The sequence below is a fragment of the Primulina huaijiensis genome, chromosome 12, assembly GCF_012295235.1.
Source record: "Primulina huaijiensis isolate GDHJ02 chromosome 12, ASM1229523v2, whole genome shotgun sequence".
In the NCBI taxonomy this organism is placed as follows: Eukaryota; Viridiplantae; Streptophyta; class Magnoliopsida; order Lamiales; family Gesneriaceae; genus Primulina; species Primulina huaijiensis.
The window spans coordinates 5,606,394-5,632,806 of NC_133317.1; the positions used below are offsets into that span (position 1 = coordinate 5,606,394).

Here is a 26,413-nt window from a genome sequence, read left to right on the forward strand (position 1 = left end):
AATCCAATTTTTTTCCACCAATAAGTTAAGGAATCATATTTTTTCTTTCATATATGAAAAAAATGATTTGTTTTCTTTAATAATCGTTGTAATGGACCACATAAGTTAACAACTAGAGAAAGTTTTTGATACTCCTGTAAGAGCCCGGGTCATGGATGATCCGGGATATCAGATGGATTCCCAAATTAGGGTCAATCTGCAGGGTGGATTCTTCTGAAGCCGGGCAGGTGCAAGCCCGATCTCTACTCCCCGGGCAACCAGACGCCTGGGCTCTTATATAAGCCCCCGGTAGACATTCTAACCGGGCCACCTCGATATGAGCACCGCACTCGAGTACACTAGCAGAATAGGATGTGGGCAACTGTCCCATCTCTGACACCAGGCCGATGGGTTGACAAATTCAGACAGACGGGATGTGACTAGTGTATGATTTGATACGTCAGAATGTAGCCACCCTATTATAATTAGTACGTAGCACGAATAACGAGGTCATCATTACATTCTCCTACTATAAATATCATGTTCATTCTACATTTAAATACAGGTGCACACACCTATTCATACCAGCAGCAATATTTTCTCTAAAGAGCTTCCTCTTTTACACCTGCTGACTTAAGCATCGGAGTGGCCACGCCGGACACCCCTCCGGCGCTCATTCACGAGTTCATCTCCTTGTGTGCAGGTTACAGATGAAGCCATATTACAGAGATATATCTCCTTGCTCTTATTCCCTTCATTATCTTGATAGTAGATCCGGTAGAGCACTCGATCCGGCTCATCCATTTCACCAGGATCGCATCATTGGCGCCGTCTGTGGGAATTTGAGCTCAAGACGTAGATATGGTTTCCATTCAAAAATAAGTCCGACCAGCTCGACACTCAGATCTTATATGTGGATTTTATATGGGCTCAAAGCTCAGCGGCTATCCAGGATTGGCGTGGAAGAGTATTTGTTATGCACTCAGCAGCATACAGCTATATTAGTCACCTAATTTAGCTCAACCAGAGAAGTTTCACTCTATCGGAAATGAATTCAGATTCAGTATTTCCAGGTTAGTGATTTAGTTTTTAATAAAACTAATACAGCAGGAAAAGCAAAATCTTGAAAGTCCGGGAGACATGAGGCCCCGGCACCATATTTTAAGTCCGGGAGATTTGGGGTCCCGACACATTATCTTAAGTCCAGGAGATTTGAGGCCCCGACACATTATCTTAAGCCCGGGAGATTTGAGGCCCCGACACCATATATTGAAAGTCCGGGAGATTTGAGGCCCCGACACATTATCTTAAGCCCGCGAGATTTGAGGCCCCGGCACCATATATTGAAAGACCGGGAGATTTGAGGCCCCAGCATATTATTTAAAGTTCGGGAGACACGAGGCCCCGGCATATTATCTTAAGCTCGGGAGGTATGAGGCCCTGGTACATTCTTCAAAGTCCGGGAGATATAAGGCCCCGTCACATTATTTAAAGTCCGGGAGGTATCAGGCCCCGGCATATTGTCTAAGATCCAGGGCACTACATCCTGGCTCGGGGAACCACACCTCGATCAACAAAAAGCCCAGGGTTCTCAAACCTGGCTCGGGGCTCCGCACCTCGACCATTCCCAAGTCCCGGGACATGTTCCCCGGCCCACGGCTCCGCACCTTGGTTATTTATAAGCCCAGTGTGGTCAAAGCTGGCTCGGCGCTGCGCACCTCGACCACTACCAAGTCCCGAGACATGTTCCCCTGCCCAAGGCTCCGCACCTTGGTTATTTATAAGCCCAGGGTTCTCAAACCTGGCTCGGGGCTGCGCACCTCGACCATTCCCAAGTCCCGAGACATGTTCCCCTGCCCAAGGCTCCGCACCTTGGTTATTTATAAGCCCATGGTTCTCAAAACTGGCTCGGGGCTCCGCACCTCGACCACTCCCAAGTCCCGAGACATGTTCCCCGGCCCAAGGCTCCGCACCTTGGTTATTTATAAGCCCATGGTTCTCAAACCTGGCTCGAGGCTCCGCACCTCAACCACTCCTAAGTCTCGGGACATGTTTCCCGGCCCAAGGCTCCGCACCTTGGTTATTTATCAGTCCAGGGTTCGCTAGCCCGGCTCGGGGCTCCGCACCTCGACCATTCCCAACTCCCGGGACATGGCCCCCGGCCCACGGCTCCGCCCCCTCGCTATTCATAAGCCCATCGTTCTCAAACCTGGCTCGAGGCTCCGCACCTCGACCGCTCCCAAGTCCCGAGACATATTCCCCTGCCCAAGGCTCCGCACCTTGGTTATTTATAAGTCCAGGGATCCGTACCCTGGCTCGGGGCTCCATACCTCGACCATTTCGAGCTCGGGAGACACGAGGCCTCGACATCTTATCTCAAGTCCATGAGACACGAGACTCCGGCTCCTCATCCCATCTCTGGGAGACATGAAGCCTCCGATGCTTTTATAAAACCAGATTGATCATCTCTTTGGGAATCCAATCATGACTAATCGGGACAGCGAGTATGACTCTAGCCCGACTATTTAAGGGATGTGTGATGATACCCCTGTAAGAGCCCGGGTCATGGATGACCCGGGATATCATATGGATTCCCAAATCAGGGTCAATCTGCAGGGTGGATTCTTCTGAAGCCGGGCAGGTGCAAGCCCGGGCTCTACTCCCCGGGCAACCAGACGCCTGGGCTCTTATATAAGCCCCCGATAGGCATTCTAACCGGGCCACCTCGATATGAGCACCGCACTCGAGTACACTAGCAGAATAGGATGTGGGCGACTGTCCCATCTCTGACACCAGGCCGATGGGTTGACAAAGTCAGACAGACGGGATGTGACTAGTGTATGATTTGACATGTCAGAATGTAGCCACCCTATTATAATTAGTAGGTAGCACGAAGAACGAGGTCATCATTACATTCTCCTACTATAAATATCAGGTTCATTCTACATTTAAATACAGGTGCACACACCTATTCATACCAGCAGTAGTATTTTCTCTAAAGAGCTTCCTCTTTTACTCCTGCTGACTTAAGCATCGGAGTGGCCACGCCGGACACCCCTCCGGCGCCCATTCACGAGTTCATTTCATTGTGTGCAGGTTACAGCTGAAGCCATATTACAGAGATATATCTCCTTGCTCTTATTCCCTTCATTATCTTGATAGCAGATCCGGTGGAGCACTCGACCCGGCTCATCCATTTCATCAGGATCGCATCAGTTTTATAATAATACCACTGTCACAGCACACTCAATTCATCCCCCATCAAATATAATATATATTAACGAATAATAACATACGCGATGCATGTAATTTATAAAAAAAATGTTATTTTTTAAAAATTTTAAAATGAAATCTATCAAATTTTTAAATTGAAATCATATAAAAAATATAGATATGATGAAAAAAATAATTGTTTGTGAAACATAATATAGTAGATAATTCATTCTGTTAGTGTAAAAATTATATAAGTATGTCTCTTGTGTGACGGTCTCACGATTCTTTATCTGTGAGACGGGTCCATCCTATCTATATTCACAATAAAAAATAATATTTTTAACATAAAAAATAATAGTTTTTCATGGATTACTCAAATAAGATATCAGTCTCATAAAATACGACCTGTGAGACCGTCTCATACAAATTTTGTCGAATTTATATATATGTTTGTGTGTGTGGGGCAAAACTTACTATAAATTTTAATCTCTTAATTAATTTATGAAGATAATTATCATTACATATCTTTGTCACATATGCGAAACTATGAATCACGTCATTTCAAATGGTCGGTGTGTGGATGAAAGGTAGGTCATAATAATTACGAGATCAGTAGGCAGTAGCCTCTCTCCTCGCCTCTCCTCTCCTCTCCTTCGTGTTAAATTAACAAAATTAATGATTGCTTGTCGTTGAAAATTTCAATTAAGAACTCTAATCGGTATGATTAAATAATACTAAGACTTTAGTTATACGTGCACACGTAATTTAATTATTAGAATAAATAATATATATTTTTTAAAAAATACATGTTAACTTTGAGAATAGAGAGAAATTTGAGAAAAATTTATTAATATTATTATAAGCTCATTGCATAACAAATTATGAAAGGGTAAAATTAGAGAGTATGTATCTTGTGATACGGTTTCACGAATTTTTATCTGTGAGATGGGTCAATCCTACCGATATTCACAATAAAAAATAATATTTTTAGCATAAAAAATTAATATTTTTCATGGATGATTCAAATAAGAGATCCGTCTCACAAAATACGATTCATGAAACTGTGTCACACAAATTTTTGGCAAAATTTAGAAGTGGTTACTTTGAGGTACTCAATTAATATTCATGATGTAATTAGTTTGATAAGATGAAAAGTGTATACTTGATTATAATTTGACATGCCTAATATTTATGTTTGAAACAAAATTATATCCTAGTGTGTTATATATATTTAAAATATAATGATGCTATTTTTTTTAATTTTTGGAAATAACTTTACGTTAGATCAAACTAAGCATGTACACAAATTAAACCGACTCTTGAGATTTTTTTTATTACTCTATAAATATCCGATTCTCATTTAAAATTATTAAATTCGAGTCAAATTCAAATATGTTCGAATTTTTAAGCCGTATTTGATTTCAAATTGTCGCTCAATAGTTCACGAGCCGTTCGTGAACTATGATATTTTTATTAATATGATTATATATATTAAATAAATATATTTTGAGGATTTTAGTTTCAAAGTAGCTCATAAACATGTTTCAATATTTTCAAACTAAAATCGAATTCGAAACTTGATTCAAACCAAATTCGAGCAAAAAGTATAAAAATTTTATATCTGAATTGAATTTGAACTAAAATATATAATTCAAATTTTATAATTTTCTTCATATTCAGCTCTATTCGATTTATATACATTATAAAACAAAACATAAGAAAAATATATTTAATTTTTGGAGATATTTTAAAATAAATGATATGTATAAAAATAACCATAAAATAATGACTAAATTTACTAATCTTGTAAAATTAAAATTTTGATCTCGTAATTTGATTATTTTCTATTTTATACTCGTATATTTTTAAATTATTATTATAGTTTTAGTCATCTAATTTGATGATTATTCTCGTTTTTTATTTTTTTTTCATCATATTATTATCATAATCATAATGTAAAAAATGTATGATGTGACATTGAAAAATTGATTAGATGATATCGAAAATTAATTATATGATATATTTTATTTTAAATATCTTAATCTAGGTGGTGGAGAAGACTCGAACTTGAATCAAGATATAGAAAATTTCGATGAGATCATTGGGCCAAACCATATAGAAAATTTCGATGGAATCATTGGACCAATCCATCGAGTATGATATTGAACATCGCTGAGTCATGAATGATATGCAAATATATAACACTAATAATATAAAATTAAGTCAAAAAACAAAAACCCTATTTTCCCCATTGGGACGTGCTATGCCCCTGCCAGTGCGGTGGCGATTCGATGTGGTCGGTGTTGCGCCGCCGAGTTCTGTCCTCTACGTCATTTTCCATCACTCATATGTGTGAAGACCTAACCTCTTCTTCAATTTTCTCTCGTCAATTCGGATTCTCCAGCATTTCACATGACGTCACAGACTTTGTCGCAACGAAGAAGGAATTATTAAGCTTGGAGGAGGTTGAAAAGATCCTCAATGATGTCGGAGCCGACGATGTTAAGGTTATTCCAGCTCCAGAACGTTGTGAGTTCACAGATTACATGGTGATCGCCACTGGTCGGTCTCCGTGGCACGTTCGCAACATCTCTCAAGCCCTAATTTACAAGGCAGGTTTCTGTTCCCCATTCTAATCTGAATGTGTCGATATGTCACCCTTCCTGCTGCAAATTTTTTTAAGGCAGCAGCTGACGAAAGCTGTGCCTGTGAAGCACTTCGTAATTTACTATTTTAAGATGGGAACCACAAATGTTTTTATTCGTCCATCGAATTCCACCGTATTTATACATAGATTGTGCTCTGAATGTGTTGTCTGTGTGCGTGGATTTACTGCGTGTTCTCAAATGGCGTGGATGGATAATGATATCAAAGTGTGTGCACCAAATTGCAATGATTTTCTAAAATTATTCATTTCACTTATTTATAAAACCACTTTGTATATGTTATCGCCTTGAAAGGTTGAGTTTTAATGACAAACGTCAGTGAAATTATCGTAGTAGGATTAAGTGGATGTGGATTTACCTAAAACTATAATTGATGTGCTCACCCAAATATTTTAAATCGTCCAAATGTCAAGTCTCAATTTCTATTAGTCAATTATCGATCCCCCAAAATTTAAGTTTCATGCCCAATTTTTTTACACAGGAATGCCTGCTCATCTCCTCACTCTGTACGATATTAGCATAGCATTAAAGCAATTGTTGTCGATTTGTTTTGTGAAAGAGCTGTTTTTATAGGTTTATACATGAAATTAGTCGGGATGGTGCTTGAATCTTCCTTGAACCTTGAAACAATCCCATGGTTACTTGTTGATGTAGATTTAGTTTAGTCTATAGATGTAGCTTCGGACATTACAAGCTGACTTTGATTTACTATTTTGTTAAAATGAGCAGGTTAAGCAAAAGCAGAGAGGAGCAAGTAGGATGTTGCTGCCTACCGTGGTAGGGCAAGAAGGGGGGAAGTGGATCGCAATAGATTCTGGTACCCATTTTTGCTCCTTCATAGGTTCCTTTCTAAACAATTGAATCACCAGTCCAGATGATCTTCATTGGTGCAAATGGTAGCAAGTGCTATGACTACAATGACTAAAATGCTTACAAGATTTGGTAAAAACCTTCGCTAACCATGTTGACAAATTTTGCATTCAATTCAATTGAATTGCCTTTTCCTCGAATCTCAAGCTCCTTAAAAGCATACATTTTCTTTCTTATGTATCATCTTAACCACATCTAACTCTATGAAGTTCATAGGACAAACCAATCTATCTAACATACATATAAATATACCACTTCAATTGTAAATTTCCTTAAATGTCCTTGTTCATTTAAGTTGGCCAATTAAATTATTAGGTTATCTTAAGGGTTTTTTTTGTAATTCATTGTCCATCTTAAATGAATTTGGACATTAATACACATTCCTCTTTATTTCCTAAATTTTATGCCAAAAAATTATTATTTTACATTTCTTTGTTCATTTAAGTTAGCAAATTAAATTAATGTCTTTTTAAGGGTTTTTTTGTGATTCATTGTCCATCTTAGATAGATTTGGACATTAAGTCACATTTTTTTTATTTTCTAAATTTAATGTAAAAAAATTATTTATTTACGTTTTTTAGTCAATTTTTGTGATTCATTGTCCATTTTAGATATATTTGGACATTAATACACATTTTTTTCTTTTTTTTCTAAATTTTAAACTAAATTTATGATATAATCTTTAAAAAAATTTAATCAATATAATCCTTATAACAAATATGAATTATATTGATAGTTTATTATCATTTGTTATATATTACAATTTTACATATAAAATTTTTTAACTGAGTATTACATATTATTTTATTTATATATGTTTTTTACTATATATATTTATTTAAGTGGTATTATATTAAAATTTTATTTCTCTTTAATACACATTCCTTTTTTTTTCTAAATTTTAAACTAAATTTATGATATAATCTTTAAAAAAATTTAATCAATATAATCCTTATAACAAATATGAATTATATTGATAGTTTATTATCATTTGTTATATATTACAATTTTACATATAAAATTTTTTAACTGAGTATTACATATTATTTTATTTATATATGTTTTTTACTATATATATTTATTTAAGTGGTATTATGTTAAAATTTTATTTCTCTTAAATTATTAATCACCAATATTAATTTATAAATGATTGATTCTGATATAAAATTAATTATCTATAATATGTATTCTAAAAAAAACATAGAAATTAAATAAAATCCGCAATGTGTTAAAAGTTAGCAAAAGCAAAAGTGATATTTACCTTTATAACAAGTTTAATGATTTTATTTTAACATTATTATGATAATTTAGTAAATTAGGAGAATTTTATTTGATGTTTGTCTATGTGTACTCTATTTAAGTAAATTTTAGTTTTGATTTTGGTAAAATTAACTATTCTGTTAATTTTATTTTTATTGTTTTTTCATTTTGAATGATATTTGAATGAAAAATATTTTTGCTGATTTATCATTTAAGAGAGCTGTATTATGTCGCGGATTGAAAAATGTCATATAAATAAGTGAATATATATGATTATTGTCATCATGTATTTTTATGTATTATGTTTTGATATATTTAGATTGATAAATACTTATAAAATGATGTTATTCAAACGATTTTAAACATTATCTAATTTTCGTGATTATATTTTTCATTATTAGTCACCTACGTGCATCGCACGTGTACATTCCTAGTAAAATAAATAGAAGTGTGTTTAGAAGTTGATTAGAAAGGGTTAACATGTTTGGTGCAGACATTTTAACACCTTATGATTGCATGACTTTGATGATTTTGATAGGAAAATTGATCGTGCATGCTGTTGATGAGAAAGCAAGAGCTTATTACAACTTTGAGGGGCTTTGGGCGTCAGATAAATCGAATGCTGAACAAGTTCAGGTATACTACAAATCTAGTATTATTAGCTGAGGAGTTAACTCGCTTAGTTTCATATGACATATTATCAACTTCTGGCATTTCAAAGTTCAAAACTTCAAAAAATAAAAAGTAAAATTTGTGCTTGCAGTGTCATTTTTCTGCTTGAGACATGCTTGCTTCAATCTTGCAATGTTTTAATAATTACAGGATTTGGAGAAGGCTTTTGTCAAGGTTCGCAGAAAGAATAACTCGAAGAAATCTTCACAACCACACATGTAGAGCCGTCTAGGGTGATGCCATTAACCACTGCTTCAGAAACGGAAAATCATGATCCACCTGTATGTCTAGATGCTAAGTCGCCAATGGTCATTGCGATGAATGGAATAACATGAAGAAGCATGTTCAAAATTTCATGTTTTACCGCTGCTTCGTAATGTCCAAATGTTCAACAACAAATTTGAGCCTCTAAGAAATTCTCCCATCCGAATCATAAATTGTATTTGCTTAATTCTCGAACTTCTTGATGATGAGGTGGCGGAATTATTGGCTCTTACTCATGCATTTTACCAAGAATGTTTCTCTCTTTATTCCAATTCCATTAGATAATGTCGGTCATTTATATTTTTATGGAAGTTGACATTTGTGTTTATGATCTAAAGAGTAACATTTGATTTAGATCATGTCGGTCATTTATATTTTTATGAAAGTTGACATATGTGTTTATTATCCAAAAAATAACATTTGATCATAGTATAAGAGGAGAAATATTTTAGGTGACGTATAGAATAATCTTATGTCATTGGGCTGGCTGGCCAAAACGTAGTTAGCGGTAAATATGCAGCATGGACAACATTGAATTCCTTAAATAATCAAATTGGATTTCATGCATACGAAGAATTTCTATTGTCTACGAACATTTTGAATGTTAAATTTATATATTATTTATTTTTAACGAGTTAACATTGAATTTTTTAAATAATCCAATTAGAATCCAGGCAACCGACAATTTATGCTGTCTATGAATATTTTGAACGTAAAATTTATATATTTTTTATATTTAATTAACTAGTTAACATTCCTTCAAAAAAAAAAAAAAAAAAATTAACTAGTTAACATTGAATTCTTTAAATAATCAAATTAGATTCTCAGGCATACGTAGCTTTCGTGATTGTTATTTAAAGAAAGTGATGTCAATTACTTGATTGGGCTGGTCACGTAACTAAACAAAGAATGGTTAAACCTTTCAAATTGTCATTATTTTAAAATTAAAATTCCGAGGATATTATCCACCAGTAGAAGTCTTCAATTTCCAATTACCAATGGATGAATCACCAATCTACAAGCAATTTGCTTGAAATGTTTACAATAAAACGATTGCCAGCTGGAAAAACATTATTATGATCCTAAGGTTGCTTGAAGAGAATATGATATATGCTTGAGTAATTTAATAAAGCAGGTGTAAAACCAGAATATTCCACCAGCACAAAGGTTTTCTTGAAATAATGATGTGACACGTGCCCGTGTTTCTATTGAGGTCAACGATGGGAGAACGGCCTCGAACTCGACAATCCCCTCACGCAACCTATCCGGAAAGAAAATATCCCAAGTATTTTTTTCTTGATTTTTTCTTGCACACAATCGGTAGAGAATTCAAAACATTTGTTTTCGGCTGTAGATCCTAATTTTCTTGCACGATTTTTTTTTTTTTTGGGTTTTTCGCAAGAAATATTTGAAAACCTTCAATTTTCTGTATTTCTGCTCCAATGGAAATCCCGAAATTCTATGATTCATCCCTTCCTGCATTCATTTCGTGGTTCATACTCGTCTATTTATTGGGATATTTCATCATCTTCAAGAACTGGGGTAAACTGTACAGGGCTGAAGCTTCAAGCTGTCTCATGTCTCTTGCTCATGGCAACCCTGCATTCGTTTCATCCATTTTCTCAATCTTACTGTCTCAAAACAGTGTAACCCAGATAGAATTCGCTTCTCCAAACACTGCCTTCCAAAACTCAGTACTTGAATACAGCATAGCTTATTTCTTACTGGACCTGTTGCACTATATTTTCTTGGTCCCAAGTGATGTCCTATTCATTGTACACCATTTAGCAACACTATATGTCTTCATCACATGCCGATATGTGTTTGGAGTTGGAGCAGTTGCAATTCTTGGAATTTTAGTTCTTGCTGAGGCTACAACTACATGCCAAAACACATGGAGCCTAGCTAGATATCGCAAGGATGATTCCACCACGGCTGCTGCTGTGTTAAATTTCTTGTCACCGATTTTTTATGCATACTACAGTGTGGTGAGGGGGATTCTTGGACCACTGCTTGCCTTCAAGATAGGATTGTATTTCACCCGTGGTTTAGGTGATGGTGTGTTCCCTAATTGGGCTTGGATTTCTTGGATTGTCGTCATAGGATTAGGAATTGGGGCCAGCATCTTGTGGGTTCTGCATCTGTGGATTGACTTCTATAGAGAGAGAACTGAGAAAAACGCGAAGAAATTGAGCTAAGACATTCTAAGGTGAGTGTAAAAGTTCAATAAAAAAGTGTAAAAGTTAATTAGTTGCTACTGTACTTTGTTTCTAGGTATCTTTTACTCATCATTTTGAATCGTTGTTGTTCATTGGCTGTTAAGAATGCGGTTGCCAAAATCATAGCATATTCTTTAGATGGTTCACTGGCATTTAATTACGAGGACAACAATTTATTTGCGAAGTAACAATCACTCTATATTACACTTCAAAAAACACGACAATAAAATATTCTATCGTACTAGTTAAATCTCCTTATATTACAGAGAGTTGCAAGAGCACATACCAATTCAAGATTTTCCAGCAAATCATCATATCGCAAGATTGTGATGCAAGTTGCCAAGAGCATCAGCTTCAATCCCTCATGAAGAAAACTACTATCAGTGACTTCAGATTTGTTTTGAGATTGTATTCAATATGCAATTATGTTATGAAGTTTAGAGATTCTGTAAGATAGCTATCCATGGTTCTGCTACCGGGTGAAGGACTATATGCGAAAAATTGATTCTTTTGATGAATCAGGGTTGCCTTTATAGTTAATTTCTGCAAAGAAACCTCCTCCTTCGCCTCTGGCCAATCTCCCTGGATTAACGCAAATACACTTGATTTGCCTTCCTCCTTCAATTCTTTCCTCAAGGGAGAGCACCCGTGCTCAAGGAAAATGGATTTCATTTTAGTTTGGAAACTCGCCTACAATAATCCACAGTGACTCCTGTGTAGAGAAGCAGTGAAACTATATATTTTCACTGTGATTAATAGAATCGTATGGAGAAGAATGGTTCTTAACCTTCACGAAATGAGCCAAGTCCGAAGGTAAAAAGAGAATATCAGGGACGATAAATGGAGAGCTTCATGTGGGAGGGAATAATCCAAGGGTACATATTCTGCTGGTGGATATAGAGGATAGAAGCTGCTTCCAATAATATATAGAAACAAAGGAAACAATCTGAGGCATAGATAATTAAATCACCTGCATTGGTTAATAACATGCTTTGCTAAATTAGTCATGCGATGCTTGGACCCACTCGGATTTCGATAGATTTCCTCTGCACTAAGCTGCTTTAGTATGTCAGTGCTTTAGTATGTCAATATTGACGCAAGCAACTTTCACCTGTAGAACAAAACGATTAATCGGGAAAATCTTTGGCACGTAGAATCACTTCCTCTTGTTCAAAAATTCTCTTTAGCAGGTAGAATCACTTCCTCTTGTTCGAAAATTCTCTTCTGCAGTTGGAATCACTTCCTCTGGTACAAAAAATTCTTATTTCATGTTGGTGCCAAAAGAAGGCTGAAGAAAATTTGCTAGTCTTCGGAAAATCGAGTGTCATGCGTGAAATTTAATGATTGGTGGTAAAGTTTATGGAATGCCAAACTAGGTGCTTCTCAGATCTTAGGTAATTTTTTCTCTGGAGATATTGGAAGCATTTTTTTATTTTTTCGCTTTTTTCCCGTATCAAGTATAACTTTCGTTTGATGTTTCCTTCCTCGAACTTCAGGAAATACGTGTTTCTAAGAAACATCAATCACATCCCCAGCAAAACACTACCATGATCATTAAGATTCACCTCATATGCAGAGAAAGTCCCTGGGTTAGGCATGCTGTGTATCTGGTCCACCAAAAAAATCAAATCTATCAGTCATTTGACGTTATAAAATAGAATCATTTCTTGCAGAGCATAGTTTTCACCTGATGATTGAGATGAGTTGGGTTAATATTGAAAGCATGCGGTCAAAACAACATAGAGCATATTTTAATACTATGGTGAGTACTATACCACGATTTACATGCGGGAAAACAAAGTCGTGATTAGCATCCCGGATCGATGGTATGAGAATCACACGCACCACAGAACCCATATATTCAACATAATCTTGTTGCTTCAACAGATGAAGAAAACTCATTAGAGCATACCCCTTGTGACTTGACTAACCTTTCCAAAGATTTCAACCTGAAACATTTCATGAAAAGTGCAATTCACAAGTCCTTTCTTAAGCCCTGGATGATCAGAATCAACAAAAGGCCCTACCTGTCAAAGACAAATACAGAGCTGAAGATTTTCATCCCTCGTCACCAAGGACAAACTCAAAAGCAAATGCTACATGCGGAAAGGAGGTCCTCACCAGGACAAGAAATTGAGGCTGCTTCCGGCATGCATACGCTAGAAGCTCAATTAAGGGCTCAAAGAATAAATTATCATTTGTTGTAAACGGACCTGCCGCGACAATCTGTTCTGAGATTCAAGTGATTAAAGAACTGCATTTAGGATCTCAAGGTTTTAAAAAATAGAAATCACAACCAACAAGAGAAGCCCCATAACATAATATCCTAAACAAGTTTAATTTCATATCTAGTTCTGTAATTTATACATGCAACACAACGGGATGATCCATTCCTTGGAAGCAATTTCAATTTTATAATTTATAGGTAAATAAAAGAAATCACATTCGCCAAATGGCACACAAAATACTCTCTACAACCTAGTTATGCTATTTTTAGAACATAATAAAAAAATTCTCAGCTCCTCGAGGATTCAGTGATTGACTTATTTAGACCACTTACATCAAACACAAAGAGAACATGATATAAGCAAATCATGGGTGAATTTTTATAAACTAAGAAATTGGAAGTTTTGAATATTGTGCCGGACCTTAAAATTACAAGCTAATCAAAGTTATAGATGATAATCAGTTACATGACACCTGAACATAGTGATTCTTCCTCATTATGTAACGGAGAAACATTCACATACCAATGACAGCTCGGGCACATCTAGAGAGAAATTTGTCATCTGAAGATTCTGATCTATGGCTTGTCTTTTATAAGTATGGTCCTCACAAATATCAACAGATAAGGGGACATAATCAATAAGCTTTGACGCAATAAGGCAATGTCCACTAGGGTTGAGCCCTTCAACACCCACCCACAATCTGCATTTGTCATTTTAAAAATATGACTCTTATCCTGCACAATCATTTGCAGAGTAAAAAAGGATTTTCCCGAGAAAAGTCACCTAACCTGTCCTGGGAAAACAGAGAACTGGTATAACTTCTGCAAATCAAGACGAACACGCTGTTCTCCAGAATGCTCAGCAGTGTCAATAGAACAAACCAGACATAATGGATGAATAACTACCATGGACTTTTGTTAATGGATGGTAACACACGCCTTACTAAAAATATTGGCCTTGTCAAAACTTGATGGAGTAGTGTCACTCTCAAGCGTGGAAAAGTGTGATAATCTTGGCACTAATAAATTTATAACCAACCAGTCAACCACTGTGATCTAGTCATACAGATAAAAGTAATCATGTTATCCACCCAGTGAACGAAGTGAAACTGCTACTGGAAATGCATCGCTGAATTTTGAAACAACACAAGTTCTTTCTGGCGGTTGAAATGCCAATGAAATCCATTTATGCAACAAAAAAATTGGCAGGAAACTTAAATGAGTTGACAACAGCGCATTACCTGCTTTGCAGCAAAACAGGCTTCTCCTTCAGGCGGCCTTCTTCCTCACAACAGATCATGCCAACAGCAAATATACTTTTCTGAAATAGCACAATTCATTAGATATCATATTAGGATAGAATATTTTGTGAAGATAGCACGATTGTGGCATTGGATAATAACCGCAGGAGATCATGCCTTCAGTTCAATAGCTTCTTGATTCCTTAGAACTTTACATGTGTTAACAATAGCATTAGAACACAATCCTCAGTAATACGGAACTGAATTACCTGGGAAGCAATGGAAGGGTCGACTAGTTCATCACATATTCCACCCGATACAAATGATATTGCTTGCTTTTTAATGCAAGTTTCCAGAAAATAACTAAATCACCAAAAACAAGTTTAGGAGCTTTTCCGGCATAGAAAGGTTAGCATACTGCAGTTCTAGAAAAAAAATACCTTGTCATCATCATACATGAACCTGCAACCTGGCTCGGGTTGAGAACTAATAATGTGCATGGTACACTTTTGGTTTGGCTGAACTCTCTTGATGATGCCATCCTCAGTATTTGTATGATCTTCAATCGTAACATTTTGTGTACTATGATTCTCGTTAAGTGAGGATTGGACAGCAAACTTGCTCTTTCTTTGCCCAAAAGGTGTCACTGAATCTGGAGGTTTTCCAGAGGCAAATTTGCTTCCATTTGTTTTCTCTGTTGAATCAGACGGTTTCATATTAGCAGATGTGGGTTTACTGGTGGGAGTACCCAGTATGTCTTGTTTTACTTCTTGGTATTCACCATCCAAAATCCTATTTAATATAAACCTTTTATTCGATAATTTTGTATATGAAACAAAAAATTGTGGTAAAAAAAAACACTATCAAACTAACTGTTGTGGTAAGGGATTTGTTTCACCTTTATAAAGACAATCACTCACAGGTGAGATGAACTGGAAATTATTTTGGGCGGTGAAATATCCAAAATGGGATAGAAGATCAAGATTCTGTTAAATAAATTGCTAGCCAAAACATACAAGGGAAATGCAGCAGAGCAAGCAATACCTCTTTAACGCTCAGAAGTTTATAAGTATCAAATAAGTTAAATGCGTATTCACAAATGACAATGAAGTGTTTGGGACAACATATAGGTGATATGACCTTTGATAATGTAAAATCGCTCACATGGCAACATCATTGGAGTACAAATGCAATCCAGACTCTTTTTCTGTGATTTGATTCAGCTGTTCGCTCTGCAGTTACTCTAAAAATGCACCCATATGAAAGCTTCGAACAGTGAATTCCAATCCCCTGAGTAAATAGTAAAGTAAAAAAAACGAACTCATACCCCTTTGCCATTAATTTTAGGCAAAAAAAATTAACACCCTCCTCTCCAAAAGAAGTGGTTGAACCCGGTTTCATAATTCCAACCTATCCTGATTGCCTCATGGTAATTGCAACATTTCAGACACTTCATAACTTTGATGCAATATAATCAACTCACTTGCAGGTGGAAAATTTCATTAAGTCAAACAATTTATACAAAATTTGTATCACTTCCAGAATTGCAATACCAATTAAAAAATGAAAGAAACATAAATTCAACGACTTCAGAAATTATTCCAGTCCCGTCTTTTGCGTGAGATAGAACACAAACGAACTGTTTTTCTCCTAACTCTGACCTGTTGGTAGAATAAACATCCCAGCTGGAGACGATATCTGAAGCACTGAGCTTGTAATTGATGCAAAACGACAGACCTGAAAGTTCAATGATGTTTATGCGTAAAAATAAATAAATATATATATATACTGCCCAACAATACTTGAACGATTACAAATTATACACACACACACACACACACACACACACTGCCCCCACAATATTTGGGCGATTACAAATTGTAAAAAAAATGAAAAAAGGGAAAACAAAATCTTATATTTCTGAAGAATCTCTTCCTCGTCGTCAAAACCGAAACCATTCTTCGTGAAATTCTGCTTTGATCTCCTCTTCCATTTTCGTAATCCAGGGCTTGGATGAGGGTTTAGCCTTCAGGTGATTTGTGGAGTACGTAAAGTTGGCGGGAAATATTGGCGGGTTTCTTCGTTGGCCCTCTTTTTGTGGGCTGGTTCTTGGGTCGGCCCTACCGGTCCAGGAGTTGAACTCTTTTAAGAAAGGATTCAATTTTCAAAATATTGTCCAGTTTCCTAACATTTCAATATTTACGTATATATAAAAAAATATAGTTACAGGATTTTTTTTGAGTTGGGAGAAGGGATTATTATTATAGTTGGGTTTCGAAACTGAAATTAGGGGTGTCAAAATACGACACGATCCGTCAACACGACACGACACAACACGAAAAAAATCAGGTTCGGGTTGGGGTTTTTCGGGTTCGGGTTGGGTGGATTCGGCATGTTAGACGAGTTTCGGGTTGGGTCGGGTTTTTTTTTTAAAAATATTACCTATATTTTTATATATTGTATATTTGAACAAAATTGATTGTATATTTATATGATAAATTTTCATCATTTAATATTTATTTTGCATATTTTTATTTTTTTAACAATTTTTTTATTTGATTTAGTAAATATACTTTTAATTTTCTACGATTAAACTTTCAAATTTAAATCAAAAATTTTGTTATTATGTGTTTAAATTAAAATATTATTATTTTTTATTTTTTTGAATTTTTTTCATTAATTTTTTTTAAAAAAATTTAAAATAAATAAATAAAATTCGGGTGATGCGGGTTAGACGGGTTGAGTCGGGTTGCTTCGGGTTCGGGTTGGGGTTGGGGGTTTTCGGGTTGCTTCGGGTTCGGGTTGGAAAAAAATAAAAAATTTTCGCGGGTTGACCCGAAACCCGACTCAACCCACCCGATTGACACCCCTAACTGAAATCTCGTTTCAAACTTAAAACTTTTGTGTCAGATGGATCACAAACCATCCGCTAAAAGATTGTTTTTAAATTGTTCTTATTCGATGAAATTAGTCGAAAATGACCTGATCTTTTGTATGTAAAACAAGTATCAGACTCATCATACATTCTTTTTCTTTCATTTTTTTATATATATTTGGAGAGCCCTTATTATTATATTGACCTCAAACTCGAGATCTATCTCATATATTTCTTTTCAACTTAGCTTTCAAGAAAATGTATTAACAGTACTTTTAGTCTATTGAAATCAATAATTAGAATTTATAAATCTTCTATTTCTAATTTCCTGTTTCCATTGGCTTTAGCACTACTGATCAATTGGGCTTTCAATAGTTAGTAAAATAAACTGTCTTTTTTTTTTTTGGGAAAAATAATCATCCCCAAGTAAATTTGAATACATTTGTGCGCATTAAAATACATTTGGGAGGGTTAATTTCCAAAACAAATTTTCCGTAGATGATTTCTTAAATAAAAATACTCCCAGTTAAATCAAAACTTTAAATCACGTTTAATTTATGATTTTTTTAAAAAAATTTACTAAATTGGGTTAGCACAAACTGAATTGAGGTTGAGATGGATAGGAAAAATGGAAAATCAAGATTAAACAAATGAAGGAAGAAATATGCTTCTAAATAATTATATTGAATTAGGCATCACAATTTATTTAAAAATAAAAAATCCAAGTACCCTGACTACAAACTAGTAAACTTATATAAAACTAACATTATTCATTAATATTCAACTACATTTGATTTAGAAATCCCAAATTCTATAAAATACCAAATCCAATCAACGATATGAAATATTTACAAAAATGACTTCGAATCTCCTTCATATCGAAATAAAATATTTATTGGTAGAATTTATAGTTCTTGGCTGATAAAATGATGCTCCTCATTCCTCCAATGGGTGCTACTATCATCAACGCAACCCCAAGAATGATGCATATCTGAAATTCAACAAATTTTTTTTAAACAAAAATTAGCATTTATTCCTTAAATAATAAAATACAAACTGGCATATATAATAAACTTACCCAATTAGTACACCACGACAAGCTGAAGATTCTGGGTTTTCGGACAACGAGCCACATGATGCAAGGCAGCTAAAAACACAAACAAAATTTAATAATTAATAATAATATATTTAGTTTACTGAATTAATGCTGATGTTTTTTTGTTTTTTTTTGGACTCACGAAGTAGGTTGTTGGTGCCAAAGCAAATCCACCAAAGAATCCGAGAAGACCACCGAAGAAGGGGAATGTCATGCCAATGAACATGGTGAAGCCTGCAATATTGGAAACAAAAACAAGGGTTTCATCAAGAAAATGATAATAGAAACATTCGTAATTTCGCGGCGGATTTAGATTAATCAATGCTATAATGACAAAAAAAATTTGATAGATGATTACATTAATCTAGACATTGTTCTTAAATTGTTCTTACCAACGTATAAAGTACGAGTGGTGAAACGGAGCTTAAATGAAGGAGCAAATTTCAATCTCTTCACCAAGAAAGTCTCCAGCATGTCAAAAACAGGCATGGCGTAAATCTACATGGAAATGAGTTAGATCCACACATCATATAGAATTCTAAAATCGATCTACTGATTTTTGAGGTAACGTATAAGTTTCATCTAACCTGATAGCTTCCAATAACATGTATCAAGACGAACATGTTAGCCGCAGCGATGAGCCAAGTTGGTTTCTCCAGTGTAATCAAAATGTTGTCATCGACAGAGTTCCCGAACATGTAGTAACCGACAAAGGAAACGGGGAAATAGCACAGCGCGACGACGAGATACGCGAAAATGACACCCTTCCACATAGGTTTCTTGGATGGTTGCTCGGGTGTTGAAGGGATCGTTGCCTGGATTTCCAACACAACATTGTGGCCAGCATATGCAAAGGCAACATCTCCCAGTGCATTGAAGAAGTTAAATGTGTTATCCGACGCACTCGTGCTCGATGGGCCATAGCTTACATCCTTCTGTACACCCTTAGCAAGTGCGGCTGTCCATGCAATGGTCGAGTAACTATCCAAGAACCAAGTCAGTTTTAAGAAACTTAATTGAAACCACAATATGCTGACTAGGGAATGCCAGATTTGAGTATCTATATCGACGTTTCGTTACCTGAGAGACATTACAGCAGCAGCGAGGGAGACAACAGAAATGGAGTTGAAGTTGGGCAGATGAGACAACACAAAATGAATTGATGCAAATATCATTATGAAATAGGTGAGCTTGATCTCCTTGCTATCAGGCCAGACGGTGTGGTGGAATTTTTTCAGCGATTTCCCTCCAGTCACCATGTAAATGATACATGTACTAACTTCGACCACAAGCTGCTGAGGTACGACAATGTATAGCCCGAGTTTCTCGCCAAAAGCATGTTGTCCCAACTCGTGGTACCTGTCGAATCTCTTGCCGGGCACCATTTCGTGCATTTCCACCATCTGCCACAAGGTGTATAGGGTGATGATCCATGATATTACCATGACTGTTATTCCAGGTCCCCTGAACAAACGTGTGAAAAGAAATTAGGGTTTGCGAAAAACAAAATGAAATGACAGGAAAGTTAGAAAATACGTCCCGTTTGTTTGATATATCATATATATATGCTTTTGCTTTTCGTACTGTGTCATCAAATATTGGTTTTAACCCAAGATTTCTTTTACTTCTAGTCATTTTTTCACGAAATGCTATGACGCGGGACATATTAGCAATATCCAAGACATATCTCGTTGAACTTTCACAGTCCACAGACTTATAGACCAAAAAGCCAGTAACAAAATCAGGACGTGCTTACCATCCCATGTGTGACATTGCATACGGAAGACTAAGCACACCAGCTCCAACCATGGCGGTAACATTATGGAAAGTGGAGTACCACCATTTCGCGTTACGAGAAGAAGTGATGGGAAGCCAATCGTCGATGGCCTTCTCCTGCTCCGTCTTTGCATCGTCCCGTGGTTCTACAGATGGCGCCATTGTCTCTTCTCTTTCTTTGCTTTTTCAAACTGAAAAAACAATAGAATTTCAAAGAGGGGATATGTATGCTCTTCCTTTCCTTTAGGTTCAAACCACAGAACGATAGAGATTCTTGTTCCTGTGAATTCAAGATTTATAGAGTAGCTTTCTTGAAATGCGATGGCAGTCCTATGGTTTCTCTTCGGGGATTAAATGGAGACCTGTGGGAATGTGGGTGGAATGCCGACATTCGTGGAGACGAATTAGTCGAGAAACTGTGGGCGAAATCATTTGTTGGTTAGCGAAAATTAAGGATTCTTGTACACGAGGAATGTGTGTGAATCTTGGCTGAGATAAACACTTGGAATTAATTGCTGAACTTACGTCTGTTTAATCCATAAACGTATTCATGCCATAAATTTGCAATTTCAGCGCTTTACTAGCAAATTTTTTTTAAAGTTTTTTAAACATAAAAACTACGAAAACGTCGTCAATTTTGTGAGACATATCTTCTATATATCTGACCGAAGCCATAAAATAGTATTAGTTTTATGCAAAAAAAAAATATTACTTTTAACTCTAGAATGAATCGGATCGACTTATCTCACGTATATAGACTTATTTTTTTTTATTATTAAATTTCAAATCTAATAATTCAAATTTATAGTTGGATATCTTTTGATTTTGAAATTCTCCCACAAAACCATATCTTTCCCTCTCTCTATATCTGTACTTATATTATATGATTAGTATCAATCAGGACTTAAAAACAAATACTTTTGATTTTTAAAAATAATAAGATAAGATAGAATTATCTAGTTTATCATTCAATTAAAATCACCATAAATGTTCTTGAAATAATTAACTTGGGTTGTGTTTGGATGGAACACTACAAAAAAAGGCTAATTTGAGATTTACACTGAAGTAATTCAAATCAATCTCCCTACTTATCACTACTACAATTATACTAATCATCATGGATTCAAATTCTAAAAATATCAGTCATTAGAAATTTATTTAAGATGGAGCTGAGTTTCCTCTGTTTAACTTATTTAATTAATGAAAATAGATTTGCTGTCAAATGACTCTATCAAAATGAAATATTTGATATTTCTAAATAATTGTACAGAAAGGTCTTCGGGTCATATAATAGAAATCACAATAAATATATATTTCAGTGAATTTTTAATTCACCTATAACTAATTTTGGAACACATGAAATATAATTTAAAAAATGAGGTTTTTTAGATACTTGTTTGCATATTCTGTAAATTTTTATTGAATGGCCAACTGGGTAACAAAATCACAATCCCGATCTATTAGGCCATCTTCAACCTTTTAAAACAACTCTATTTTAAAATAGTACAATTTCTACACCAAATACAATATTCATCTCCAACACATCTACTTCAAATCTTACTCTAAAAAAGAATATTCTCGGAATATTCTTTTTATTTGATTTATTTAAATTTATTTTATTTTTTGAATCGAATGTGGACATTCTTCAACCTATTTATTTGATTTATTTTAATTTTTATGTTTAAATATCTAATTATTAAAATAATAAATATTATACTATTATTTAAATATATCTAATTATTAAAATAATATAATAATATCATATTATTATTTGAATAATATTTATAATCTTTAATATAAATATTTATAATAAATAAAAACAAAAAAATTAAAAAAATAAAGAACTCTTTTGGCGCAGAGGAAATGGAGCTGCGCTAATTTCCCGTTGAAGAAGGAAACCCTGTACCAAAATGACTTTTTTTGACGCAGAGTTGGAGATATCCTTAATCACTACGTACGATAAGATCATATGTAAGATTCTCACTTTTCCGAATTCCCAAAATTATTAATATTTTTTTTCCAATTTTTATCAATACTTTTGAATATAAAAATATAGTCAATTATTTACAATTTTATTCGTGATTAATAATCGAGAAATTTTTTAAAATACTAATTGGATCGTAAATTCTATGCATTTAAATGATGACGTACGTGCATGAAGTGTTGATGATCTATATAAGAAATAAAATAAATAGACTAACAAAATTTGGTATTTTTAAATGTGCGAACAAAATATATTTTAATTCTTTAATAACAAAATCATGACAAAATTTTAATATAGATAAATGTGTCATTAATATCATCATTTGTCATACAAGTTTGAAAACTCAAAAATTATATATCACTATCAGAGTTGAAATAGTTGATACTCAAATATCATATATTAATATCATATTTTTATCGTTTTGTACCGATTTTAATACGAAAAAAAGACATGCAAGCTCAAAGAATTGCAAACATATTTTGTTACGGATAAGAGAGTACAAACTCATAATTCATACAAACACGTGAAACCTAACTCACTGCACAACTAAGGTTTCTTGATTCTGACTTTTCCTCGGCGGAGAGTTCATCAAGTTCTCTGCAGCCAGGCCCTGAGCGCCGAAACACAGGTAATTGTTCAGCAGTCTTGAATTGAGAGACTTGTGTTTACGCCTCATTTCCACTTTTTCGATGTTAGGGGATTGGTTTGAGCTCGATGGACCCGCACTTTCACTTCCGCCGTCAACATTTACGACCTTTCTTGCAACAGCAGTCGACCAGGACGACTCGGAATAGGCGCTTGAAGGGGAACCCAGGTTTGACTTTGGCAGCATTTCAGCACACCGTGTGTCAGCCCTGCAGCATGCTTGTTCTTTGGGGATGGGCTATGAAGATTACTTTGTACAGACATTATCCTTTCATTGTTCGGAAACGAGGAAAACCGTGAAAATTGATTCCTTATTGGGAGGGAATCGGTGTCTCCCGAGTGGGAATCATCTGTATTTGAGTTTCTTTCTCTTTTTGTAGGCCAACGGAGCAACATCTTGAAACGATTTGCAGCATTGCTTAGAGAACCGGACCTCCTATGTTTACCGGATTGCTCAATTTCACCCGAGTAACCTAGCTCTGTGCCCGTCGAATCGCCACTCAGGAGACACACGTGTTCAAACCCGGAGTGTAAGAATATTTCTGCATCAGGGATTTTGAAAACTGTCCCTGGACTACCACCAATACCATTCGATCTCAAATGGGAAACAATAGCTTTTCTTGTGATTCTATCTTGACAATTCGAAATCCCTCCGGCTGATATCAACAGTTTTATCAGAATCTCAGAAGATGCTGATCTTGGCCGTTGCTTGAGGATATCCAAAGGTGTGTTTCCATCAGCATCGCGAAGATTAAGGTTTATGCAAGGAACCGACATGAGAAGTTCGACTATCATACGGTATGTTCTCGATGACAGCCATGTGAAGAACCGTTCTGCCCTCTTTGTTCTTAGCATTGATCGTGTCCTCGAGATCTACAAGTTTTCCAGCAACCAACAGTTTCATGAGTTCAATTTGCCGGTCGAGTCTTCGAAAAGTCGGGGTTCTAAAACCAGCAACGGCCATGTGAAGAAAAGTGTCTCCATAATTGTTTGTTATTGAGGTAGAAGAAGGCGATGCATGTACAAGAATCTCGATGACAGATAGGTGACCTAGGTATGCAGCCACGTTCAAAGCTGTGTTACCTCGATCGTCGACCAAGTTAATGATGTCATGTGTTGATTTTAAAAACTTAACTACCTGCAAATTAATGAGAAAAAGAGTTGAAATCCATTGTCAAAAGTTCAATGTCACGCAAAAGAAATGCATCGAAACAGAACTCAACATGAGCAAGAACGAATTCTGAAATTCCAAGGTTCTATCACAATTAAATATTGATACTCTCTGGTAAAAGACAAGTCGAGGCCTTGGAAGCAGCAAAGATTAACAAGATTGTGCACTAAACAAGCATATACTACTCGGCGTGATGCAGTCAAATTCACTCAAGCAAATCTGATTGTACTAACTGGGAATGAAACTCAAGCACCATCTTCCCACATTATCAATTAGCAAACACCAAGAACAATTTTAAACATGCATATGCCTCAAATAACCAGAGGCTTCATACTTCTTAATTCTTAGCATATTTGTGCAACTGAATTCAAGAACTTCAATGATATATCAACACTGCTCTATAATATATACCATTAAACACCAAAAAATGAAACTAAGAGAGGTGTTGCGTCTATTATGATAGAATGAACTAAAGACAACTCACTAAGAAGTTCAAGAAAGTGCATGAACACAAGCAACTCACCTCAACCTGCCCTCTAACGGAGGCCGAATGCAAAACAGTAGATCCTTGAGCATCCCTATAACTCAAAATATCACATCCATCCCTCAAAAGATCCCTCAACATCTCAACATTGCCACCTCTAGCCGCGGCATGAACTGCTCTATTCACCATTTCCGAATAAAAAACTGGAGAAATATCCCTTTTTTGCCCCTTTGTTGAGAGTAGTGCATACTCAAACAACATCCTGAAAACCTCCGAGTTCTTGCTCCTTGCCGCGGCGTAGAAGATATCAGTAACCCCATATTCCCCTTCTCCAAACACCAAAATGGGGTCCCTATCCAACAATTCCTTCACAAATATCACATCCCCCGCTGAAGCAGCAGTGTACAAAAGCCAACCACCATACCCAGCCCTTATCAAAGAATTGTGCCCTTTGTCTATCTCACATTCTTCGAGGAGTTTTTGGGCAACTTGAGACCTACATTTGGATACATCATTAAACTTTTCCTCATCATCCCGCACGGTTTCGAGCCTTCGAATTCTTGGGAGAGAGGTTAATTTAATGAGAAGGTTTGGGTCAACGTAGAGAAGCTCTCTAACTAGATCATAATGCCCATTTGCAGCTGCCCAATCAATGGGGGAAGCAAACCACCATTGGTCTCCAGTGCTTTCCCATTAGAGATGTCAATGGGACGGGTATGGCTAAAGTCAAGATCTGTTTCATGAAGAAAATTTTGACCCATTATCCGTCCCACCCCGGTTAAATATTCTTCAGACCACCCCACCCCAAATACGAAATGAGGTCGGGTAGACCCGCGAGACCCGTTAGACCCGAATTTTTTTTAAATGAAAACTGTAATCTTCTTATCACATGACTGAATTATGAAACAAACAAGTCTCTAAATAAAACACAATAGAAAACTAATTCATGTCTTCGACCACACTTAATAATAACAAACAAAATATTTTCACGACGTAATGAATTACATTAAAAAAAAAAGTTACTAGCTCTCCAAAAAAAGTCTTGTCATCCTCAAAAATAACTCATCAGAACTTAAACAGATCAATGTAAAATCAGCAAGTAAGCAATATTTTAGACACATTCTTCATGATCATCTTCCTCTTCATCAAAAATGGTAGGACAAGTTGGTAAATTACTTGAAGAATTACCTACAAAATTAAATAGAGAAAATACATTGAAAAAATAAAATTGTAATTTAAAACCGTAAAAAATGTAATTTAAAAAGAGAAAGTATAGTAACAAAATTAAAATGAAAGTACAATAACAAAATAAAACTGTGATTTATTTATCTTCCGCCTCACCCCACAACCATCTTCACGAGCATATCAATTTATATCCACATATATGGGGAGGGTATTATAGGACCCATGACCCGCCCCATACCCAGATGGGTCTGAAAAATTAGACCCGAGATCCGTCCAATGACCCATTTAGTATTCCCAAACCCGTCCCAGACGGAGTGGGTCTATTGTGAGTTTGGGTAAAATTCGGACCCATTGACATCCCTATTTCCCATCTTTAAGGGAAAGAAATTGGAAGGCATTGGCCAATAAAATCAGCACAAAATTCTCAAATATCAACACAAATTACGAAAAAAGAAAAAAGTATATAGCCAGTAAATCACTAGCATATAAAAAATGATACTTATGGTGAATAAACAGAGAATTGAAAACAATTATCTTACAGCGGACTCAGCCAAAAACAGCTCAAAAGGTGAGCAAAAAAAAAAAA

General features: G+C 35.6%; 4 protein-coding genes and 1 pseudogene across 7 annotated transcripts; 2 read left to right on the top strand and 3 right to left on the bottom strand.

The window, feature by feature from the left end:
* The first annotated feature begins 5,420 nt into the window (after window positions 1-5,420).
* LOC140989325 (protein Iojap-related, mitochondrial) lies at window positions 5,421-9,255 on the top strand. Its single transcript, XM_073458519.1, has 4 exons — window positions 5,421-5,804; window positions 6,588-6,675; window positions 8,527-8,624; window positions 8,811-9,255. The coding sequence occupies exons 1-4, from the start codon at window positions 5,484-5,486 to the stop codon at window positions 8,880-8,882; spliced, it is 579 nt and encodes a 192-aa protein (XP_073314620.1). The 5' UTR covers window positions 5,421-5,483; the 3' UTR covers window positions 8,883-9,255.
* Window positions 9,256-9,979: 724 nt separating this feature from the next.
* LOC140990356 (TLC domain-containing protein At5g14285-like) lies at window positions 9,980-12,526 on the top strand. 3 transcript variants are annotated; one of them, XM_073460018.1, is made up of 2 exons: window positions 9,980-11,133; window positions 12,374-12,526. In XM_073460018.1, the coding sequence occupies exon 1, from the start codon at window positions 10,367-10,369 to the stop codon at window positions 11,120-11,122; it is 756 nt and encodes a 251-aa protein (XP_073316119.1). In that variant the 5' UTR covers window positions 9,980-10,366; the 3' UTR covers window positions 11,123-11,133; window positions 12,374-12,526. The 3 variants fall into 3 exon arrangements, with proteins under 3 accessions (XP_073316119.1, XP_073316118.1, XP_073316117.1); XM_073460017.1 differs by lacking the exon at window positions 12,374-12,526 and adding an exon at window positions 11,410-11,555; XM_073460016.1 differs by lacking the exon at window positions 12,374-12,526 and having other exon boundaries at window positions 9,981-11,280.
* Window positions 12,456-16,647, bottom strand: LOC140990355 (uncharacterized). Of its 2 annotated transcripts, XM_073460014.1 has the most exons (10): window positions 16,273-16,647; window positions 15,776-15,901; window positions 15,052-15,403; window positions 14,881-14,974; window positions 14,612-14,691; window positions 14,160-14,213; window positions 13,894-14,071; window positions 13,265-13,369; window positions 12,635-13,170; window positions 12,456-12,532 (listed from the first exon to the last, which is right to left on the bottom strand). In XM_073460014.1, the coding sequence occupies exons 3-9, from the start codon at window positions 15,183-15,185 to the stop codon at window positions 13,045-13,047; spliced, it is 771 nt and encodes a 256-aa protein (XP_073316115.1). In that variant the 5' UTR covers window positions 15,186-15,403; window positions 15,776-15,901; window positions 16,273-16,647; the 3' UTR covers window positions 12,456-12,532; window positions 12,635-13,044. The 2 variants fall into 2 exon arrangements, with proteins under 2 accessions (XP_073316115.1, XP_073316114.1); XM_073460013.1 differs by lacking the exon at window positions 12,456-12,532 and having other exon boundaries at window positions 13,044-13,170; window positions 15,052-15,305.
* A 1,504-nt stretch (window positions 16,648-18,151) lies between these two features.
* Window positions 18,152-20,640, bottom strand: LOC140989812 (lysine histidine transporter-like 2). The gene is made up of 7 exons (XM_073459238.1): window positions 20,339-20,640; window positions 19,663-20,046; window positions 19,170-19,563; window positions 18,975-19,080; window positions 18,725-18,816; window positions 18,565-18,633; window positions 18,152-18,477 (listed from the first exon to the last, which is right to left on the bottom strand). The coding sequence occupies exons 1-7, from the start codon at window positions 20,518-20,520 to the stop codon at window positions 18,379-18,381; spliced, it is 1,326 nt and encodes a 441-aa protein (XP_073315339.1). The 5' UTR covers window positions 20,521-20,640; the 3' UTR covers window positions 18,152-18,378.
* Window positions 20,641-22,806: 2,166 nt separating this feature from the next.
* Window positions 22,807-25,335, bottom strand: LOC140989814 (uncharacterized; annotated as a pseudogene).
* Window positions 25,336-26,413: the final 1,078 nt, after the last annotated feature.